The sequence below is a fragment of the Eptatretus burgeri genome, chromosome 6, assembly GCF_056783735.1.
Source record: "Eptatretus burgeri isolate ZD-2024b chromosome 6, Ebu_testis_v1, whole genome shotgun sequence".
NCBI lineage: Eukaryota > Metazoa > Chordata > Myxini > Myxiniformes > Myxinidae > Eptatretus > Eptatretus burgeri.
In genome coordinates, this window is record NC_140966.1 from 46,320,774 (window position 1) to 46,343,426 (window position 22,653).

At 36.5% G+C, this 22,653-nt stretch overlaps 1 protein-coding gene and 1 long non-coding RNA gene across 2 annotated transcripts in view; one reads left to right on the forward strand and one right to left on the reverse strand.

Annotated features, from left to right (window-relative positions):
- DNAJC25 (DnaJ heat shock protein family (Hsp40) member C25) overlaps positions 1–1,380 on the reverse strand; it is a 42,251-nt gene extending 40,871 nt beyond the window's left edge. The window contains exon 1 of the mRNA XM_085884839.1: positions 1,152–1,380. Within this exon, the coding sequence (XP_085740965.1) occupies positions 1,152–1,346 (195 nt within the window). The 5' untranslated portion in view covers positions 1,347–1,380. The remainder of the gene's footprint in view (positions 1–1,151) is intronic.
- Positions 1,349–14,090, forward strand: LOC147024690 (uncharacterized). The gene is made up of 4 exons (XR_015059156.1): positions 1,349–1,477; positions 11,748–11,942; positions 12,039–12,560; positions 12,657–14,090. It is a non-coding gene; the product is annotated as an uncharacterized LOC147024690 (long non-coding RNA).
- The last annotated feature ends 8,563 nt before the right edge of the window (positions 14,091–22,653 follow it).

Genomic DNA, 22,653 nt, shown 5'->3' on the forward strand with positions numbered 1-22,653 from the left:
ACATATTTGACCCCAAGGTGAAATTTTCAAGTTTTTGGAACCATATCGTGTAGTACCTCAAATTGAACACCTCGATGAATGCTTTCTAGATATGTCAAGCTTGAGACATTATGACGTCATTTGTTGACATTATGAGGCAAAAGCATATTTTTCATGGTTACTCTGTAGAACGATTCTCATCGGAATCTCTCATAGGCAGATATTCCTTAAGGAGTCGCTCCTGGTGGATAGCAGCTCTGTTCACCTCAGTGTGACCTTAAAGAAGTCACACGTGGTCACCTTTTGGTAAGATACAGGTCACCCTGCGGGTGACATTGGTTTATTTTTTATTTTTCTTCGGCATGACGGTGATGTTGACACTTCGATTTCTAGTGCCGTTATGATTTAAATCGTTGAGCGGCAGCCAATTAATTATATTATATTATAACCGCACTAGAAATCGAAGTGTCAACATCACCGTCATACCGAAGAAAAAAAAACAGGGAGTCTGGAACACTGACGCTAAACATTACTTCGACGTGTTTCGACTTATGAGCAACTTACAAGTAACGTGTGTCGACGATCGCGTAACGTGCCTACAACTTATAGCCAGCGTATGCGGAACGTGTGAGTCATACGCTGGCACAAGTCGTAAAATTTCAAGCGTGTTAAAATTTGTCGACGAGCTCGGTGTACTACGACGTATGCCAGCGTACTACGACGTATGCCAGCATGCTTCAGCATGCTCTTAACGTATACAAAACTTACCCATAACGTATTTGACGTGTGCCAGCGTTTTAGACAAATTTTTCATACGTCGGCATACGCTGGCTAAATCGTCAAGGTGTGACAGGGCCTTTAGACTTAGAGATCCTCCACGAGGAGCTAACAAAATTAACATTGTGTCAAATCTCTGACAAAGAATAACTTGGGAGACAAGTAGTTCGTGCTTTGCACTTTGATATTTCCCAATTCAAATTAGGCCCTCGGGTTTTGTTACCAGGGTAACAACCGTTACCAGGGTAACAACGTACAGAGATACGTGTGAGCTCATGCTGTGATCGAATCGGCAAGTTCTCCACATTTCATCGATAAACGCATCGTCCCATCTCAATCAAGAGCGAGCTCCTTGCGAGTCAACGTCTGAACAAACCGCCCCACACCACCCGTGCCTGGTTGCGGTCCGGATGCAGCTTGAGGGCGAGCCGGCGGTACGCTCGCCCGATTTCCGCCCTCGTCGCATCTGAGGAAACATCGAGCACGTCGTAACAGTTTCTCTCGCCGCAGTACAGTCCGGGCAGCAGAGCGGAGGCTCGAGAGCACGCGAGGTACACAACGACGAGTTGCAACAGCACGTTCGCCTCCATCACGACGACGTGACGTCATCGCGCAGTTTTTTTTCTTCTTCTTCTTCCTCTTCTGATTTCGGCGGCGAGTTCTGATCCTGATGGAGATTGTAAAATTAACCCAAACACTGCACTCACGACGAATTAAAAAGGTAATATTTATAATCCGTTCGAGGAATGTATCAAATTCGAGAGTATTCCGGTCAACATAAACTACCGATGGATGAAGCGTCTGTTACATGACTCGGTTTGTCATTGACGAACAGAGCATAACTTGAACAGATAAATTAACCACCGTGGAAACGTAAACATCTGTAAAAATCGAAATATGTAGGAATCTGGTGTAAAATGAGAAGCACGGGCGACCTTTTTCTAAAAATTTTTTTTTATTGATTTAAACACTTTATGTTTGCAAATATTCTATGATTAAATTTTCGAGCCAAAGACTCCACCAGGTACGCATCGTACGTGGCATGATGTCCCAAAAATGGTACATGGCATGATATCCCAAAAATGATACATGGCATGATGTCTCAATAATGATACATGGCATGATGTCCCAAAAATGGTACATGGCATGATATCCCAAAAATGATACATGGCATGATGTCTCAAAAATGATACATGGCATGATGTCCCAAAAATGGTACATGGCATGATGTCCCAAAAATGATACATCGCATGATATCTCCAAAATGATACATGGCATGATGTCTCAAAAATGATACATGACATGATATCTCAAAAATGATACATGGCATGATGTCCCAAAAATGATACATGGCATGATGTCTCAAAAAATTATACATGGCATGATATCTCAAAAATGATACATGGCATGATGTCCCAAAAATGATACATGGCATGATGTCCCAAAAATGATACATGGCATGATGTCCAAAAATGATACATGGCATGATGTCCCAAAAATGGTACATGGCATGATGTCTCAAAAATGATACATGACATGATGTCTCAAAAATGATACATGGCATGATGTCCCAAAAATGATACATGGCATGATGTCTCAAAAAATTATACATGACATGATATCTCAAAAATGATACATGGCATGATGTCCCAAAAATGATACATGGCATGGGATCTCAAAAATGATACATGGCATGATGTCTCAAAAATGATACATGGCATGGGATCTCAAAAATGACACATGGCATGAGGTCTCAAAAATGATACATGGCATGGGATCTCAAAAATGATACATGGCATGATATCTCAAAAATGATACATGGCATGATGTCCCAAAAATGATACATGGCATGATGTCTCAAAAATGATACATGGCATGGCATCTCAAAAATGATACATGGCATGATATCTCAAAAATGATACATGGCATGGGATCTCAAAAATGATACATGGCATTATGTCTCAAAAATGATACATGGCATGGGATCTCAAAAATGATACATGGCATGATATCTCCAAAATGATACATGGCATGATGTCTCAAAAATGATACATGACATGATATCTCAAAAATGATACATGGCATGATGTCCCAAAAATGATACATGGCATGATGTCCAAAAAATGATACATCGCATGATATCTCCAAAATGATACATGGCATGATATCTCAAAAATGATACATGGCATGATGTCTCAAAAAATTATACATGGCATGATATCTCAAAAATGATACATGGCATGATGTCCCAAAAATGATACATGGCATGATGTCCCAAAAATGATACATGGCATGATGTCCCAAAAATGGTACATGGCATGATGTCTCAAAAATGATACATGACATGATGTCTCAAAAATGATACATGGCATGATGTCCCAAAAATGATACATGGCATGATGTCTCAAAAAATTATACATGGCATGATATCTCAAAAATGATACATGGCATGATGTCCCAAAAATGATACATGGCATGATGTCTCAAAAAATTATACATGGCATGATATCACAAAAATGATACATGGAATGATGTCTCAAAAATGATACATGGCATGATGTCTCAAAAATGATACATGGAATGATGTCTCAAAAATTATACATGGCATGATGTCTCAAAAATGATACATGGCATGATGTCCCAAAAATTATACATGCCATGATGTCTCAAAAATGATACATGGCATGATGTCTCAAAAATGATACATGGCATGATATCTCAAAAATTATACATGGCATGATATCACAAAAATGATACATGGCATGATATCTCAAAAATGATACATGGCATGATGTCTCAAAAAATGATACATGGCATGATATCTCAAAAATTATACATGGCATGATATCTCAGAAATGATCCATGCTACGATGTCTCAAAAATGAAACATGGCATGATGTCCCAAAATTTATTCATGGCATGGGAGCTCAAAAATGATACATGGCATGATATCTCAAAAACGATACATGGCATATCTCAAAAATGACACATGGCATGATGTCTCAAAAATGATACATGGCATGATGTCTCAAAAATGATACATGGCATGATATCTCAAAATGATACATGGCATGATGTCCCAAAAATGATACATGGCATGATGTCTCAAAAATGATACATGGCATGATTTCTTAAAAATGATACATGGCATGATGTCTCAAAAATGATACATGGCATGGCATCTCAAAAATGATACATGGCATGATATCTCAAAAATGATACATTTCATGGGATCTCAAAAATGATACATGGCATGATGTCTCAAAAATGATACATGGCATGGGATCTCAAAAATGATACATGGCATGATGTCCCAAAAATTATTCATGGCATGGGATCTCAAAAATGATACAGAGCATGATGTCTCAAAAATGATACATGGCATGATGTCTCAAAAATGATACATGGCATGATATCTCAAAAATTATACATGGCATGATGTCCCAAAAATTATACCTGGCATGATGTCTCAAAAATGATACATGGCATGATGTCTCAAAAATGATACATGGCATGACATCTCAAAAATGATACATGGCATGACATCTCAAAAATGATACATGGCAAATCTCAAAAATGATACATGGCATGATATCTCAGAAATGATACATGGCATGATGTCTCCAAAATGATACATGGTATGATGTCCCAAAATTTATTCATGGCATGGGATCTCAAAAATGATACATGGCATGATATCTCAAAAATGATACATGGCAAATCTCAAAAATGACACATGGCATGATGTCTCAAAAACAATACATGGCATGATGTCTCAGAAATGATACATGGCATGATATCTCAAAATGATACATGGCATGATGTCCCAAAAATTACACATGGCATGATGTCTCAAAAATGATACATGGCATGATTTCTTAAAAATGATACATGGCATGATGTCTCAAAAATGATACATGGCATATCTCAAAAATGATACATGGCATGATGTCTCAAAAATGATACATGGCATGATGTCCCAAAAATTATTCATGGGATGGGATCTCAAGAATGATACATGGAATGATGTCTCAAAAATGATACATGGCATGATGTCCCAAAAATTATTCATGGCATGATGTCTCAAAAATGATACATCGCATGATACCTCCAAAATGATACATGGCATGATGTCTCAAAAATGATACATGGCATGATATCTCAAACAATGATACATGGCATGATATCTCAGAAACGATACATGGCATGATGTCTCAAAAATGATACATGGCATGATATCTCAGAAATGATACATGGCATGATGTCTCAAAAATGATACATGGCATGATATTTCAAAAAATGATACATGGCAGGATATCTCAGAAATGATACATGGCATGATATTTCAAAAAATGATACATGGCATGATAACTCAAAAATGATACATGGCATGATGTCTCAAAAATGATACATGGCATGACATCTCCAAAATTATACATGGCATGTTATCTCAAATATGATACATGGCATATCTCAAAAATGATACATGGCATATCTCAAAAATGATACATAGCATGGGATCTCAAAAATGATACATGGCATGATGTCTCCAAAACGATACATGGTATGATGTCTCCAAAATGATACATGGTATGATGTCGCAAAAATTATTCATGGCATGGGATCTCAAAAATGATACATGGAATGATGTCTCAAAAATGATACATGGCATGATGTCCCAAAAATTATTCATGGCATGATGTCTCAAAAATGATACATCGCATGATATCTCCAAAATGATACATGGCATGATGTCTCAAAAATGATACATGGCATGATATCTCAAACAATGATACATGGCATGATATCTCAGAAATGATACATGGCATGATATCTCAGAAAAGATACATGGCATGATGTCTCAAAAATGATACATGGCATGACATTTCAAAAAATGATACATGGCATGATATCTCAGAAATGATACATAGCATGATATTTAAAAAATGATACATGGCATGATAACTCAAAAATGATACATGGCATGATGTCTCAAAAATGATACATGGCATGATGTCTCAAAAATGATACATGGCATATCTCAAAAATGATACATGGCATATCTCAAAAATGATACATCGCATGGGATCTCAAAAATGATACATGGCATGATGTCTCAAAAATGATACATGGCATATCTCAAAAATGATACATGGCATGGGATCTCAAAAATGATACATGGCATGATGTCGCAAAAATGATACATGGCATGATGTCTCAAAAAATGATACATGGCATGATATCTCAGAAATGATACATGGCACGGTAGTAGGGTAAGAATACTGATTCTGGCTCACTTTTCCCCATGTAAATGAATGGGGGATTTTCAGCGATTCCCTTTTTTTTCCCTAAAAATAAACCCCCTTTTTATCCCAAGGTATATTTATTTGTCTCCCCTTTTAACCTGGAGGTTGAACCTCATTGAATTGAACACCTGGGGGTTGAACAGCTCACTCATTGAACCTATAAAGATTTGTTCATTCTCAAATTCCTTCAATAGTTTAATTTTCTTTGCACAATAATCCCCATCTAAAATATTGACAAACAAAGCATTTGAATCTTTATATTTTTTAAGATACCCCTTTTGTGCCATTACGAAATGATAAACTTCTCTTAATGCTCTTGTTTGACCACCTCCTGAGCCACAGGTTATTTTTTGTTAAGCCCCGCCCACTTTTCTTTAAGCCCCGCCCACTTTTGCTAAGCCCCGCCCACTTTCCACAAGGTATTCAATAAGCCCCGCCCACTTTTCTTTAAGCCCCGCCCACTTCTGCTAAGCTCCACCCACTTTTTGTAAGGTGTTTTTTCTAAGCCACGCCCACTTTTCTAAGCCCCGCCCACTTTGCTGAGCTCCACCCACTTTTCATGAGGTTTTTTTCTAAGCCACGCCCACTTTTCCTAAGCCCCGCCCACTTTTGCTAAGCTCCGCCCACTTTTCATAAGGTATTTTTCTAAGCCACGCCCACTTTTCCTAAGCCCCGCCTACTTTTGCTAAGCCCCGCCCACTCTTACATCATTTCCAGTTCATCTCTGACTCACAAAGAAATCACTAGAAAATTACAGGATGTTATGGTTTTGAAAAATTTCCCAATGAAGGCTTGCCTGGGCTTGCCCAGGGAATTTCCAAAGGAAACCACACCCACCAGTCTTTCTCTATAAAAGCTTCAAACCCAGGCTCCATTTTAAACATTTGTTTTTGCTGGCAATGGTGTGCTGTGTGCTTGTCTGGAACTCTCTGTCTTGTATGGAACTAAACCTTCAAGTTGATGAACTGGATTCAAACCTCTTATCTATTAGTCCGGGAGCCAACCGATCAAAATTAAAAAAAAAAATTGCCCGGTCTGCTATAAAATTTTTGTGTTGATTTTCATAAAGAGACACCCTTTGAGTATATGAAAACCAATGTTGGCAATGGTGAAACTCTTGCGCAACAACACAGTCAACACTTTTGCGAGCCCCCTCTGATAACAAAATGTTGGCAAAAGCGAAGATGTAGGATGGGGGTAGGGGTAATTCATATTGTCCTAAAATCATAACCACTAAACCTATATACACAAATGACCCCTCATATTAAAGAGGAGTTCATTTCCTATATCACAATTGGTGTAGATTTAACCTACCTTCAATTGACAAGGTTATATGTCAAACAACAAAAGATTTATGTAACTCAGAAATGCTTGACTATCAATGGGGTCAGGAACAAGAACATACTTTTACATGCCATGGTTTTAAGGAAGATAAAATTAGAAATGGATTAACACAATATTGTGACATGAAACATCCTCTTCAGAGGAAGAGTCACTCTCTGAAACAACTCCACCACATGAACCTCTCTGACCAAGGCATATGCATGTCACTCAGCAAGGCACAGCAGCCTTTTTGCATGAACATCGTTTCAGACATTTGGATAATTTGCACATGCAAGACACCGTTTTGTCTATGTTTGGCTTGGCTGGCTTAGACATGAGAATTGGGACCAGTTTTCCATTGATAAGGGTTCTGCCAAATGTTGTGGCTGGGGGAAGTGCTCGGTCACTGAGATGTGCACGTCTATACAGAAGCAATTGATACAATGCTCTTAAAACAAGGAAGTAAAACGCATCTTCTGTTGCTGGCAGTGACCTAAGGTCTAATTTTGAAGAGACAAACATATGCTGCCTGAGGGTATCCAAACAGCTGAACCCTTTTTGGCCATGCAGAGCAGTCCAGTATACTCTGGCCTCATCAATGACACATTCTGTTGCTGCCATTTCACTATCTCTTCCAAAATCAACAAGGTGGGGAAGGTTTCCTATCAGTCCCAGAGAAACCTGTGCCGCTCTTCTTTTCACAGGAACACAGGCATCATCCCAACTGACTGGAAGAGGGGCCTTGTTGTCCCTCTCTGGAAAGGGAAGGGTGATCGCCAAGACTGCAAAAACTACCGAGGGGTGACGCTGCTCTCAGTGCCGGGCAAGGTCTTTGCTCGGATAATTCTTGATAGGGTTTGCCACCATCTGCTTGAGCACCAGCGTCCAGAGCAGTCAGGCTTTACACCAAAGAGGTCAACGATTGACCGTATCCTTGCACTTCGTGTCCTCACCGAACACAGACGAGAGTTTCGGCAGGGGCTGCTTGCAGCCTATGTTGATCTCTGTAAAGCGTTCGATTCAGTGAATCGGGATGTCCTCTGGAGGATTCTTGGTCTTCGTGGGGTGCCACCGAAACTGATCGATCTGATGTCTGAACTCTACTCTGGTACTGAGAGTGCTGTGAAGTGTGGTGGTACCATCTCTGACTTATTTCCAGTTGTTACTGGAGTTCGTCAGGGATGTGTACTTGCCCCCACACTTTTCAGCACTTGTATGGACTGGATTCTAGGGAGGATGTCGGAGAGATCAAGTTGCGGTGCATCGTTTGGCAATGTCAAGATCTCAGACCTTGATTTTGCAGATGATGCAGTCATCTTTGCGGAGACTTTAGACATCCTCTTGGGGGCCCTTGAGGTGCTGAATGAGGAGTCGGAGCCGTTGGGATTACGGATTTCTTGGGTCAAAACTAAGATCCAGGCTTTCGGTGACATCTTGGATGCTGCTGTCCTGTCTGTGTCTGTTTGTGGTGAGGATGTTGAGGTCGTGGAGAGATTCACTTACCTTGGCAGTGATATTCATGTCTCCACAGGTTGTGAGCCGGAGGTCAATAGACGTCTGGGTCGGGCCTGGGGAGTCATGGATTCACTGGATCATGGGGTGTGGCGCTGCCGGTACCTGTGCGGGAGGACGAAAGTCTGAGTCTTCAGGTCCTTGGTACTTCCAGTCTTGCTCTATGGGTGCGAGACTTGGACTTTGACCAAGGATCTGAGACGGAGACTTAATTCCTTTGGTACCAGGTCTCTTCGGAGAATCCTTGGCTATCGCTGGTCGGATTTTGTGTCCAACGAGCGGTTGCTGAGAGAGACTCGGATGAGATTTGTTACCTGCATAGTCCGTGAGCGTCAGCTGCGGCTGTATGGACATGTGGCTCGTTTTCCTGACGCTGATCCTGCTCACCAGATTCTCTCAGCGAGGGAGTCTCATGAGTGGGAGGCCAGTGGGCCGACCACGTGCCTCATGGTTGCAGCAGGTTGACCATCATCTCAAGGAGATGGGGATGGGCCTGGCATCTGCCTGGGGGATGGCCAGACGGAGGCCCCTGGAGTACCGGCGGAAAGTGGACGCAGCGACGCGCTGTTCTGGCACATGCTCCCATACCTGACCTGACCTCTTCTTTTCCCCTTCTGAATGGGTAGCTCACTGTGTCACATCCACACAACACATATGTGCACAGAAGTGTAGCTGCGACATCAAGAGGATTTTCTGGTACTTCTTGCTCAACACTTCTACCAGCTCATGAATAGGTAGGTATTGATTCTGCCGTTGTATCCAGAGTTCTTGCAATGTGTTCAAGCAGCAGAAGTGATATATACACAGCATAATTATGTCTGTATCTGTTGCATGCACAACAGCTCGATGGTGATCAAGATATTCCACACAATACGCAAGATGAGCAATAATCCTTGTGTCTGCCTCTTCATGTTCTTCACAAGGTAAGTCCAGAACTGAACTTGATGCTGATGTGATGGAAAGAGTGTGACCTTTGTTTTCCATCATACTACCAAGAATGATGGTCACTCCATCCGGAATAGCTTCAGGACTCTCACAAAGGGAAGTGCCAATGAAGTTCTGAAGATTTCCTTTATTTCTTGGATTCTTCATGAATAAATTCCAGTCCGGAATTTCTAGACTCTTGGATGGTGAGAATTGTCTTGCCTGGTCTGTCTGGTTTCTCCTCTGCTGCTCATCACCCTTCAAAGTATGGCTATCATCAAAATCATACTGATCACCAATGATGTTGACACAGTTGCACATTTCAGGTTTCAACTGCAGGATACACCTGCTTGCGAAGATACAGCTGGGGAAGTTCACCAAATGTTTTCGCACCCATTTTTTGGTATTTATTTACAAATGCCATTGTGTCTACCAGATAAACTGTGTATAGGTCACTCTGTGGTAATGATGGCAGCTGTAAAACAACATCCTGCTCAGCTTCAGCAATTAGCACTGCCACGAAATCAGACTCGTTGCCTTTGCGCATTACAACCCCCTGTGCTAAGCGTGGATCAACCTCAAACAGGGATGATGGATAGTCTGTCCACTCATGGGAAAATGCAATCTGTCTTGTGACTGGGTCGGCATCTCGATAGAAACACAGCACACGTGTAGTTGCAGTCTCATCTTGATAGATCCTGATTAAACTCTGTTTCCTTGATGGTTTTGATTTCTTCTGTGAGGAGAAAGTTACCAGCTTCAGTGGTTCAATCTTAATAGAGACCACCTCTTCTGCTTTCATAATGGCTTCCATGCCCTTAGCTTGAGCATGGACCAAGTCTTTTGAAGCATCCTTCTCACCAGTTGCTCTATTGAGCAGAACCACTTGGTTGTTACACTGGAATGGGTTTATCATCTGCTGGCATATCACTTTCTTGATCTCCTCAACATGCATATGTTCTTCTGTTGCCTGCTTCTGTGTTTCTCCATGATGAGTAGATTCCTGTTGGCCTAGATTAGCCATAGACTTTATGTTCTCTGATACAGCTGTGAGAAATGGTGCTGTTTTCACATATTTATCTCGAGCAGCTGGTGCCTGAGATATGCGTTTGAACAGAGATGTCTTCGCTTCATCGTTGTATGTCTGCTCCAGGGCCATGTCACTCCAAACACCATTGAATTTTCCTTTGGAAGAGTGAACTGTGAAGTACCCAACCTGGATCCAGCAAACCTTAACCGAACTGTGTTCAATAGAGTAAGAGGATTTTGGGGGTAGGGGTAACTTTGGTTGACAAAAATGTTAATTTTCTCTTTAAAAATTGATAGAACTCAATCAAATTTGCTGTTTTAATTAGCCATGGATACCATGTTCATATCACATTAAGAGAAATTAGTATTCTAATGCAGCATCTGCCTATGATAAGAAAAGTTCTAAAGGCCATCTTCAAAAAACGTTATTTTTAAGGCATTTTTCACAAAATTATGTACTTTTACGAGGTTTACTTTCACAAAGGCAATTTTTTTTGTCATTTTACAATGCACTGATTGAATTCTTACATTTAGTTCACATTTATTTTTCATGAATGTGATTTTTTAATTTTTTTAGAAATTTTATTGACAATTGCTGTTTTATCAAATTTTTCAAATCTTCCTCAAACAAAAACGGCCGCCAAAATTTTTCGCAAGAGCTTATGAATTGCCAACATTGGTTTTCATGAACTGCAAACATATATCTAAACATCCTGGGGGTGTAAAATTTTATAGCAGAGGCTGTAAGGTCCAACCCTAAAACAGCCTCGTACACAGGTTGGCTCCCGGACTACTATTGAGGTAAGATTTTTATTTTCCTATTTTCAAACTTTGATTGAAGCATACTCATTTAATAATTAAATAATTTAATTAATACATTATTATTTTCTCTCACAGGAAATTGTATCTGAAATACAAAATGAAAATACTGCTTTTGCTACAACTTGGGGGGAAATTGTTGGCTTGGTTGAAGACCTTATGAGCAACCAAGACCTTGAGTGGGATGACTTTGGTGTTCCTTGGAACTCTCTGTCTTGTATGGAACTAAACCTTCAAGTTGATGAACTGGATTCAAACCTCTTATCTGTTGAGGTAAGATTTTTATTTTCCTATTTTCAAACTTTGATTGAAGCATACTCATTTAATAATTAAATAACTTAATTAATACATTATTATTTTCTCTCACAGGAAATTGTATCTGAAATACAAAATGAAAATACTGCTTTTGCTACAACTTGGAGCGAAATTGTTGACTTGGTTGAAGACCTTGTGAGCGACCAAGACCTACAGAACGAGCAAGACCTTGAGTGGGATGACTTTGGTGTTCCTTGGAACTCTCTGTCTTGTATGGAACTAAACCTTCAAGTTGATGAACTGGATTCAAACCTCTTATCTGTTGAGGTAAGATTTTTATTTTCCTATTTTCAAACTTTGATTGAAGCATACTCATTTAATAATTAAATAACTTAATTAATACATTATTATTTTCTCTCACAGGAAATTGTATCTGAAATACAAAATGAAAATACTGCTTTTGCTACAACTTGGAGCGAAATTGTTGACTTGGTTGAAGACCTTGTGAGTGACCAAGACCTACAGAACGAGCAAGACCTTGAGTGGGATGACTTTGGTGTTCCTTGGAACTCTCTGTCTTGTATGGAACTAAACCTTCAAGTTGATGAACTGGATTCAAACCTCTTATCTGTTGAGGTAAGATTTTTATTTTCCTATTTTCAAACTTTGATTGAAGCATACTCATTTAATAATTAAATAACTTAATTAATACATTATTATTTTCTCTCACAGGAAATTGTGTCTGAAATACGAAATGAAAATACTGCTTTTGCTACAACTTGGGGCGAAATTGTTGGCTTGGTTGAAGACCTTATGAGCGACCAAGACCCACAGAACGAGTTCGTCCTTGATGACCCAACCAAAGAGTTATACCTTGGAAACCAGCAAAATCCTGAAAAAGAGTTTTATAGCAATAGTACTCATTGTGAGTTATCAAGACAATACCCACTGAACAAGTTATACGTTGATGAGCCAGAATACAAGTTTTACCTTGGAGACTCACAAATTTTGAAAAAATCAGTAAATGAGTTCTGCCTTGATGGTTTAAATAACTACCTTGGAGACTCAGGAAAAGGGTTCTGCCAAGATGGTTCTAAATATGGGAACTACCTTGGAGACTCACAAATTTTGAAAAAATCAGTAAATGAGTTCTGCCTTGATGGTTTAAATAACTACCTTGGAGACTTGGAAAGTTGGGTTTATTTTGAAGACTTGAAATGCTACCACTCTTTGGGATTTAAACCTATCAAGAAAGTTCTTACTCCCTCTTTCTATGTTATCAAACCTGAAAGCCTTAAAAGACAGAATTGGAAGAAGAGAAAAAAAAAAAACATAAAATATATATATATATATAGGTGGAAATCTCATTTTGAAAAAGACTGTGTTGGGTGAGGATTGAGTTGGGGTTGAGATTTTGAATGTGAGGGTTGGGGTTGAGATTTTGAATGTGAGGGTTGGGACACACACACACATACACATCAACAAACAAAAGTTAAGCCTTGACTATTCAGTTGAGGATTCTGTGTTTGGGGTTCACAGATGTAAGAACGTCCACCCCTTGACACACATTATATACTGTTATACACCTCGGACTTGGCCCTCGAGTGTCCACAACGGTGTATAGTAGGAGGGAGTGAAGCGCCAACCTATTGCTCCCATTGCACACACACACACACACACACAAACAAAAGTTAAGCCTTGACTATTCAGTTGAGGATTCTGTGTTTGGGGTTCACAGATGTAAGAACGTCCACCCCTTGACACACATTATATACTGTTATACACCTCGGACTTGGCCCTCGAGTGTCCACAAAGGTGTATTATCTGCTTAGTTTTGTCTTTTGTAATTCCTGTGAATAAAATGAACCTAAAATCTCTTCCCCTTCCAAATCATATATTTTATAAGTCCAAGGAACTGTATCTATTACATCAACAATTTTAAAAAGTTCTTTCGTCCATCGTTCAGTAAAACCCTTTTCAAAATGAGATTTCCACCTATATATTCTTACGATATCACCAACTTTGAACTTAGGTTTTCTGACATTAATCTCTTTTTCATATTTTAATTTTGTAAATGTTTCTGATGGTTTCATATTTGTTGACGTGTGAATCGTGTCATTATACTTATCCACAATATCCTGAATAAAAGATGACCATTGTTGTGAACCGAGTTGTGTGAATTTTTTATATAGTCTCTCTTTTAAGGTACGATTAAAACGTTCAACAACAACTGCCTTCCCTTCATTAAAGGTACTGTATAATGTAATACTGTTATTTTTTAGAAAATTCATAAATGTCTTGTTATAAAACTCTCTACCCTCATCAGTCCACAATTTTTTAGGTTTTCTCTTACTTTTATTAAATATCTGTTGAAAAGCTAACATAAGAGTATTACCTGTTTTGTTTTTTAAAGGGACAACCCACGCATATCTACTCCTCAAATCAATAACGGTTAAAGCATACTTGTACCCCTTATCATTATTGAGTTCAATCAAATCAGCAGACCAGATATAATCAACTTCCTTGGAATAAACTTTCCTTCTCTGAAACTTTGTGAATATTGGTTTATGTAATTCATCAGCTAATTGCTCTTCAGTCTTAATGGCATCATTAGAGCCTATAAGTTTTTTGAATTTCCAAGTCCAAGTTTCAATTTAGCACTAATCATCTTCTTCACGATGAACCTATCAACTTTTTCTCTCAAGGTTGGATTTTGTATCAGAGACAAATTATACAACATTTCTCTATCGGCTTCATGCTTTTCTTCCAACGTTGTGGTATTCCCATAATCAATATCGTGTCTCATGCACACTTCATCAACTCTATTGATTGGTTTACTCCAGGATTTAGGATTGTCTGCCTCATCTAATCTTTTATCCAAGTTTGTGCCTGGACCACAGAAAGAATACCCTGGAAGATGTAATTCCCCTGGTATTCCAGTACTTGTAAATTTACTTCCTGATAAAAACTTTTGTATATCTCCTCCGAGTTTGTGTTTGGAGATAAATTGATTTTTTTTTGAACCACACACCGAACATATACCTTTTTGTATAACCCTGTTATTTTTACTTTTAATATATGAAATATTTTTAGTATTAGTTTTCTTTTTACATTTGAGACAATAACTCATTTATTTATGAGAAAAATTCCTGCAGAGTGCAAAAACCTTTTTAGTTTCCAACATGCACATTTGAATCTTAATTTTTAAAACATAAAGAATCCTTAGAAATGCCTTCACTCTCTCCTCCATTTATTTAAGAAAAAACTTGAATTAAAATGAATAGCTTGACGATGTCAATAGTCTTGAAGAAAATATTGCAAATAGACTTGTCAATTCTTTGTTTTCCTCCTCGGTGGGTTGAGTTATTTTCTGTAATACCACCAATCTTTTTTGAATCTCACTGGTTTCCATATTTTGATATTTATTCATTCTCTCTCTTTCCTCCCTCTCTCTCTTCTCCTTTTCCTCCTTCTCTTTCTTCTCTCTTTCCTCCCTCTCTCTATTCTCTCTTTCCTCCTTCTCTCTCTTCTCCTTTTCCTCCTTCTCTTTCTTCTCCCTCTCCTCCTTCTCCTTTTCCTCCTCTTCCCTCTCTTCTTCAATTCCTTCCTCATCCCTTACTATCCTTGAATCGTTTACACCCCATAGAATATTATACATATATTCATCAGGATTTCTTGTTATTCCTGTATCCAAAATAATTTTTTTTACAACAGGAAACCAATAAAATTTCTTTTGAATTTCTAAAAGAGCCTTACCTTTTCTTAACCTTATAATTTTTTCATTATTTAACATTCTAATTAAATCTAAAGTTGTCGGTTTATCAACATCAGCATAATGCCAATCTTTTATTGAAAATACGTCATTCTTATGTTGTAGAACATATTTATTAAAATAACGAATACCCTTTTCTTGAAGGTATGCTTGGACACAGAAATGATAATTTTCTTGAAGCCTTCTTGCTGTCATTTATGTATTAGAAATATATGTTAGAATAATATTATGGCACGAAACACCTCCCCATCTTCCCATAGTTAAATCATTTTGTATTTCCTTACTTATTATATATAATCCTGTTTTTTCTGTTTTCATGATATAAACTAGGGCAAAACCATTATTATATTTACCCTTATTAAATTCTTTTATTTGTTGTTTACTAATCGTGGCTCCACAAAACTCATTCTCGATACCAAGTGCATAATATTCTTCCTTACGAGACTGATTTAATTGTTCCAGGTCTTCGAGGTTAATTTTAAATGACCAATTATACCCTAAATCATTCATATCATACCCCCATTGTTCTATTCTCATACAAACGATACGCCCTTCTTTATAAAAATTTATTTTAATTCGAACTGTGAATTCTGTATGACCTGGAGATAATATCAACACTTCTGTATCTTTGGAATACACAGCCGTTTTATTTAAGTATATATATTGTGATAAATCGCTTAATCTCACCAAGTCATTCGCGTCAGTCGGGCTTGGATAATTTTTTAATTTATAAGCATTTTTCATGTTAATATTTTTGTTTATATTATATTTATGTTGTTCAGCCTGTGCCTTTGTATAATAATTTGATAAATCAATATCCAGTTCTTGAGATACACCAAAGATAGAACCATCTTTACCAACATAAGTCATTTATATTAGATTAAAAATAATATCATAAAATTTTTTATTTTTGTTGAGTTGAAATAACACATATAGACATAATTGACCACAACACTTGGAATTTAATTCTTGGACTTGAAATGTTTGATAAACACCATTCTGTAAGAATTTTATGACTTCAACAGGTGGTGGAAGACCAAAACTATCAAAATAATATTTGTCTTGACTATTAAAAATACAAACCCAATGAGAACCGTTCCCATCATTATCTTCTAAGTTCATAATAATATTCTTTGTATGTTTCGGCACATTTGTTAATTCATCTCTCATACAAATAACCACATTATGAATTTTTAATTTCTTACAATATTTGGCAAGTTGTAAATTTGATGTTGTATTCTTTCCAAATTCTTTCAACCACTCATCAATGCTCATTTATTTATTAGAAAGATATAATCCATTACCTCTTTTCGTTAATTTTACACCTGCTTGTGCTATAGAAGAAAACATATCTCCAACTAACAATCTCGCTTTATCAGGCAGACCTTCAAGTTTTTCAGCAAAATCTACAATTACACCACTTCCACTAATTTGTTTCTCCAACTCTTTGTTATGTCTTTCCAATTCTTTTTGAGCCTGGAGTTGAGCCTTCCTTTCGTTGGCAGTTTTCACCGCTGTTGAAATACCACCCGTCAATGCTCCAACCGCACTTAAACCAGCAAATAAAGGAATTAGAAATGGGAGAAATCCTCCACTCGTCTCTCTTATTGAATATTTTTTCAACATTGGTTTTGTCATTTTAATTTTAAGTGAGCCAGTGTCATTCAAGATTTTAACCTGTTCTCTTGTGAGCAAAACATCAATTCTTACTGCTCCTTTTCTCTGAATTGTATTAACGTTAATCGTACAAGGCTTTTGATTTTGAACACAAGATGATAGTTTATGAAGATTGATTTGATTAACATATACCCCAGTTGGTACTTTGCCACTCATTTATTTAACAAAAAATTATGTGAGACTAATCATCACACCATTATCTGTATTAATCTGCAATTCTGTTTCTTCCAAAAGCAAACAATATGTATCAACTTCTTCACTCTCTCCTCTTTCAATGTATAGGGAAGTATCCACTCGATTAGACTTTATAGTTTCCTTTTGAGCGCTCAGGTCAAACGCATAGATTGTATACAAACTTTTAAATGCTGTCATATCCAAAATAGGTTCTTTATTTCCATTACTTTCACACACCTTTTGGTAAGACTTGTATGCTTCAGCAAAATCATTTTTTTCCCAATTAATTTCCAATCTATCTCGTGGATAAAATGTTCCATCTAGAGAAACGCGAAGTTGTTTCACCTTAGCATTATCACTCAATGCATTATTCTTATCAGTCGCAGTATCACCATCTGGCTTTTTAAAAATCATCCACAGATATCGTGGCTTTCCTTCCAGAACACCCAAATTCCACGTGTAAGTAGTTTGATTGAGTTTAACGTGTTGACATCTTCTTTTGAGGTATGATACACTGAGTGGTTTCTTTGAGTTAAGTCTTCGATTCAACATCTCTTCTGTTTTAAGATTAGGAGTATATTCACTGATATACCAACTCATCTCCTCAATTACAAATTTATTCTGTTCACCAAAAGCCCTACCAACACCAAAAAGCAATCTATTTTCATTATCATTCCTTTGTAGTTGAAATCTAATTTTAAGACCATACAGAACTTTATCATAATTACAAAATCCAAATATACCTTTAAGAGGAACTGCCACAGTAAAACTATTTTCTGCTTTTGTATCATCATTATACATTCCTTTCCTTTGAATATATCCAGGGTCTGTGTTTGTTCCCGTTGACATATCAGGAATAAAACCTTCGACAGACCCCTTTCCCATTCTATCACTGAATGTATAGAGTGTAAATTTCATCATTTCAGATACAGCAGAGACATAATCAACCGCTTCAACTTCTTGTGTTCCAATATACAATCGCACACTATCAAACATTTTCCAGAAGAAATCATTTACAAGTGTAGCGTTTGTGTTATTCCCAGCCTTAGTGAATTTAAATTTACACAACAAGAAACTTTCGGAGAGATTCAAATAGGTTTGTTGATTATTTATTTCAAAACTTTTTGTACCATTTGTATTCCAGTCTGTTCCAGTTATTGCATTTACCTTGAAGTAATCTTCTTTTTAGTGGAGTTTGAGATAATAATAGTATCATCCAAATCATAGATACTATCAATTGCTTCCATACTTGTATTTATTTAGGAAAAAAGATGTTAAAACTTTTGAAACCCTGATCCAAGTATTTGAATTATTTTCTGTCGTTCTTGGTGGGACAACTGAGTTTTACCTTTCTTAATTTCTTTTATTGCTTGTAATTTATGAGATTCCTTCTGAGCATCTTTTATACTCTTTACAGCACCTGCTACATTTCCCACAGCAGAAGCAGTTGAACCAATTAGGTCTTTATGTTTAAGAATAGTTGAACCAATACCCATGAGAGTATCAGTTATCCCATCTCCTCTAAATTGATGTCCGACACCCCTTTGTCTCTTAGGTTTATAGTATCCTCTACCAAGATACATACCTTCACCCTTGTAGTACGGGGAAAGGAACATCCCATCCCCTGTAATTATTTTATATTTTCCCAACTCGTGTTTCCTCACAATAGCCATCGTATTTATTTATTGGAAAACTTCACGTAGGTGAATTCTGATGGATATAACTTCTCCATTAAAAGAAATCACACGATTATCTTGGTCGGTTATCCTAAAATTTACTCTGTGTATGGTTTTTCCTGACACAGGTAGATAAACCAAATTTTTAGGTTCCATCTTGAATTTATAACCAATTGGGGTTGAGTATGCGCTGAATGAAAATATTGTATTTGTTTTTTTTTCCATCATTATAAGCACCATCAATCAAATCACAGTGAATTAACACCGAATTTATTCCTGAGGATATTTGAATGACATTATCACTGTAAAACGTCCCATTAGTTTCAATCTTTTTTGAGGAGAAACCCAATAACTCTCTAAATGAATTATCAATTGTGAAATCAACCTTGTAGTTATTTTTAATTTTAATCGTTGATTTTGAAGTATGTTTTTGAATGTTTATAACAATATTTTTTGGTTCATCACCCTGTTCTTTCATAAGACGAGCAATTTCGGAAGATATTTGAGAAATCTCGTATGCTCCGGGTGAGACTGTTATCGTTTTGTATCCACTTCCCGGATTATAACTAAACTTGTCATTTTTCTCGGTTATATTAAATAAGGTATTATAAGTTTCCATGGACAATAAAGATGCCTCATATTCTTTTGTTGTGTCAAGTTGTAGTGGGTATGGGAATGAAGATGTGTGGTCGCTTGTTGTGAAATTAAAACTCAGGATTGTGCTTCTCATCTTATTTAATATGAGATAAAATGTCTTTATATTGAGATTTATTAATTATTTTCATGTTCATCAACTGGTCTAAAATGGCTGATGCTTCATTAAAACAATTGTTATTTCCAGCCTTCTTACTGCCTAACAACAATAACAGTCTATTAACTAATTGTGATGGGTCATTTGGAAGAAAACTAATACCTGAACCAAGGATACTTAAAGCCTGAATAATGTGTTTCTCCTTCTCATTCTTCCTACTTTTACCAGAAAGAATAACCTTATAATTTAGAGTGTTCAGCAAATCAATATATACTCTATCATCATTATTTTCCATATCCAATGGTTTATCAATATACTTTGATTCATCCCTCACAGTTGAACCTTGTCTTCCATCTTTTGTGAGAAGAAACATTAATCTCGGAGTTAGTTTAACAGCGGGTTGAGCAGAACTTAAGAACCTTAATTCATCATTAAATATCAATACCTTTTCTTGAACAAGATGAAATATTGCTGGTTGTTCTGTTGGAATGAGTCCTGCTTTGGTTTTTGAATCCGCTGAATATTCATTGTTTTGAACAGCATTCACAATATAATCAGGGGGTTGATTAATCTCTTCCAGTTGTTGAAATAAACCTTCATCATCATATTCTAATTCTCCTAAATGCTCTAATTCTTCCTCCGTCATTTGACTGAAATCTTTTAACATTTGAAGCTTTCTGGGAGTATATTCTACTGTGGGAACTGTGGAAACATCTTTCATTTTTTCTTGGGAAGTTTTTAAAAGTGGTTTAAAAAATTTCTCTTGTTTTCTTTCAAATGCTTCTTCGCCCGTTAGTTTCTGTCTGCGTTTCTTCTTTATGTCTTCCTGTTGTTTTACAACTTTTGAAACCAACTCTTGATGTTCCTTAAATCTTCTTGCTCTTTCTTTTGTATCCATTTATTTATTGTAAAATATCATTTAATGAATTGTAAAGATTAACAGGGAAATTTTCCTTTTCTTCATCATTCAAGTAGATGTGTTCAAATAAATCCTTTTCTTTAAATATTTCATCAAATTCTTTATTAACATTAATGCGAGTTGTAATTTCTTCTTCACTAATCCTTGCATCTCTGCTTTTCATACGTTTGCGTTGAGTTTCTTCATCAACATCAAAACCGAATGATAAAATCTTCACCCCTCTCAGATATTTAATAATTTGTCTCGTTCCTTCTGGATTAGTTTCTAATATCCCAACACCACCAGATTTTAGTTTCCTTAACTCACTCTTACAATGTGAATATTTTGTTGTACCAAGAGAAACCTCCTCAAATATTTGTCCTTCATTCCTCAATCGCATATGTTCCTCCACTGAAATATAGTGATAATCTTCACCTTTTACTTCTCCAGGTCTTATTGCTCTAGTTGTTGTTGATACAATGCGTATCACGGGGTGTTTTTTAAGTAAATTTACAATATTCTCATTTGTACTACACAAGAACCTTGATTTATGAAAGTTTTTTCCAGAAGCAGATTTACCCACAAGATTTATAATAATAGTTGTCATTTATATATGTAATTGTTTATAAAACAAAAAATATATCCCTTAATATCTCATCTTGTTTCACAACAATATATTTATATTTTTCAGTCGTGTGCTTCATGTAATCCTCAAATTTCTTTTTACTACATAATGTAGAACAATTATCTCTCCAAAAATTATTGATATCTATTGAATTTAACTTGAATAAAATAAAAGTATTAGCATTGTTTCTGATGGAACGACGAGGAAGTTGAAAGTACGATTGACTAAGATAAATACAATTACAAGAAGAATGTCTCCCTCTTGTGTAGTAGCTGTCCATTACCGTTTGGTTTCTCTCATTAACACAATCATCAAAGATAACGAGGTTCTTTTTTGATTTATCCAAATCTTGGGGAGACGGTATATCATCCGTATTATCACTAAGAATACAAGTTATAGGATTTGATTTCTTTTTACATCTCTGTGTATCACAAAATAGTTGAATTATATCTTCAATGTTATAATCATTTAGGTTTTTTTGACGTTTAAATAAACCGATTATATCTTCTTTTTGAAGACCAGCATTAAAACCTTGTGAGAGTAGTTGATACTCTGGTTGAAAACTCGACTTTGTGAAAATTATTAAATTATCATAATCTAAAAAGTTGGGAGTGAGGAGCATTTTTAAAAGTAAGCAGGTTTTTCCACATCCACTTGAACCAACTATGAGACATCTTAATGAATTTGGGAGATTTTTATGGTTGTTAAATTTTATCTTATTTTCCCAAATAGGTAAAAAATCATTCATTTATATATTTGAAAAACAGGTTATTTAATTTATTATTGGCTTTTTTAGAAACTCTATATTTTATCCTAAGTTCAGGTTTAATTTCAAGATAATCCATTATTTTATTTATACAATATCTTGTGTTGATATTTCCCTGAAAATTACATCCATGAATAATATACAACAACAATCCTTTGAACATTTCTCTTATACGTTCAGTTTCTTCCCTTGTAACAAAAGGTGTGTTATCACCCTCATACTTTACATTCATTTCTCTAATCAATCTTGTAAAGTAATTCATTTTTGGTGTAAATCTAAAAGAATTATTTTCCTTTTTATATTTTTTATTATCATTAATTAGAAGATAATCACAGAATATACATTGTTTATAGGCTTTTGACTCTGTGTTTAATCCCCGTCTTTCACACG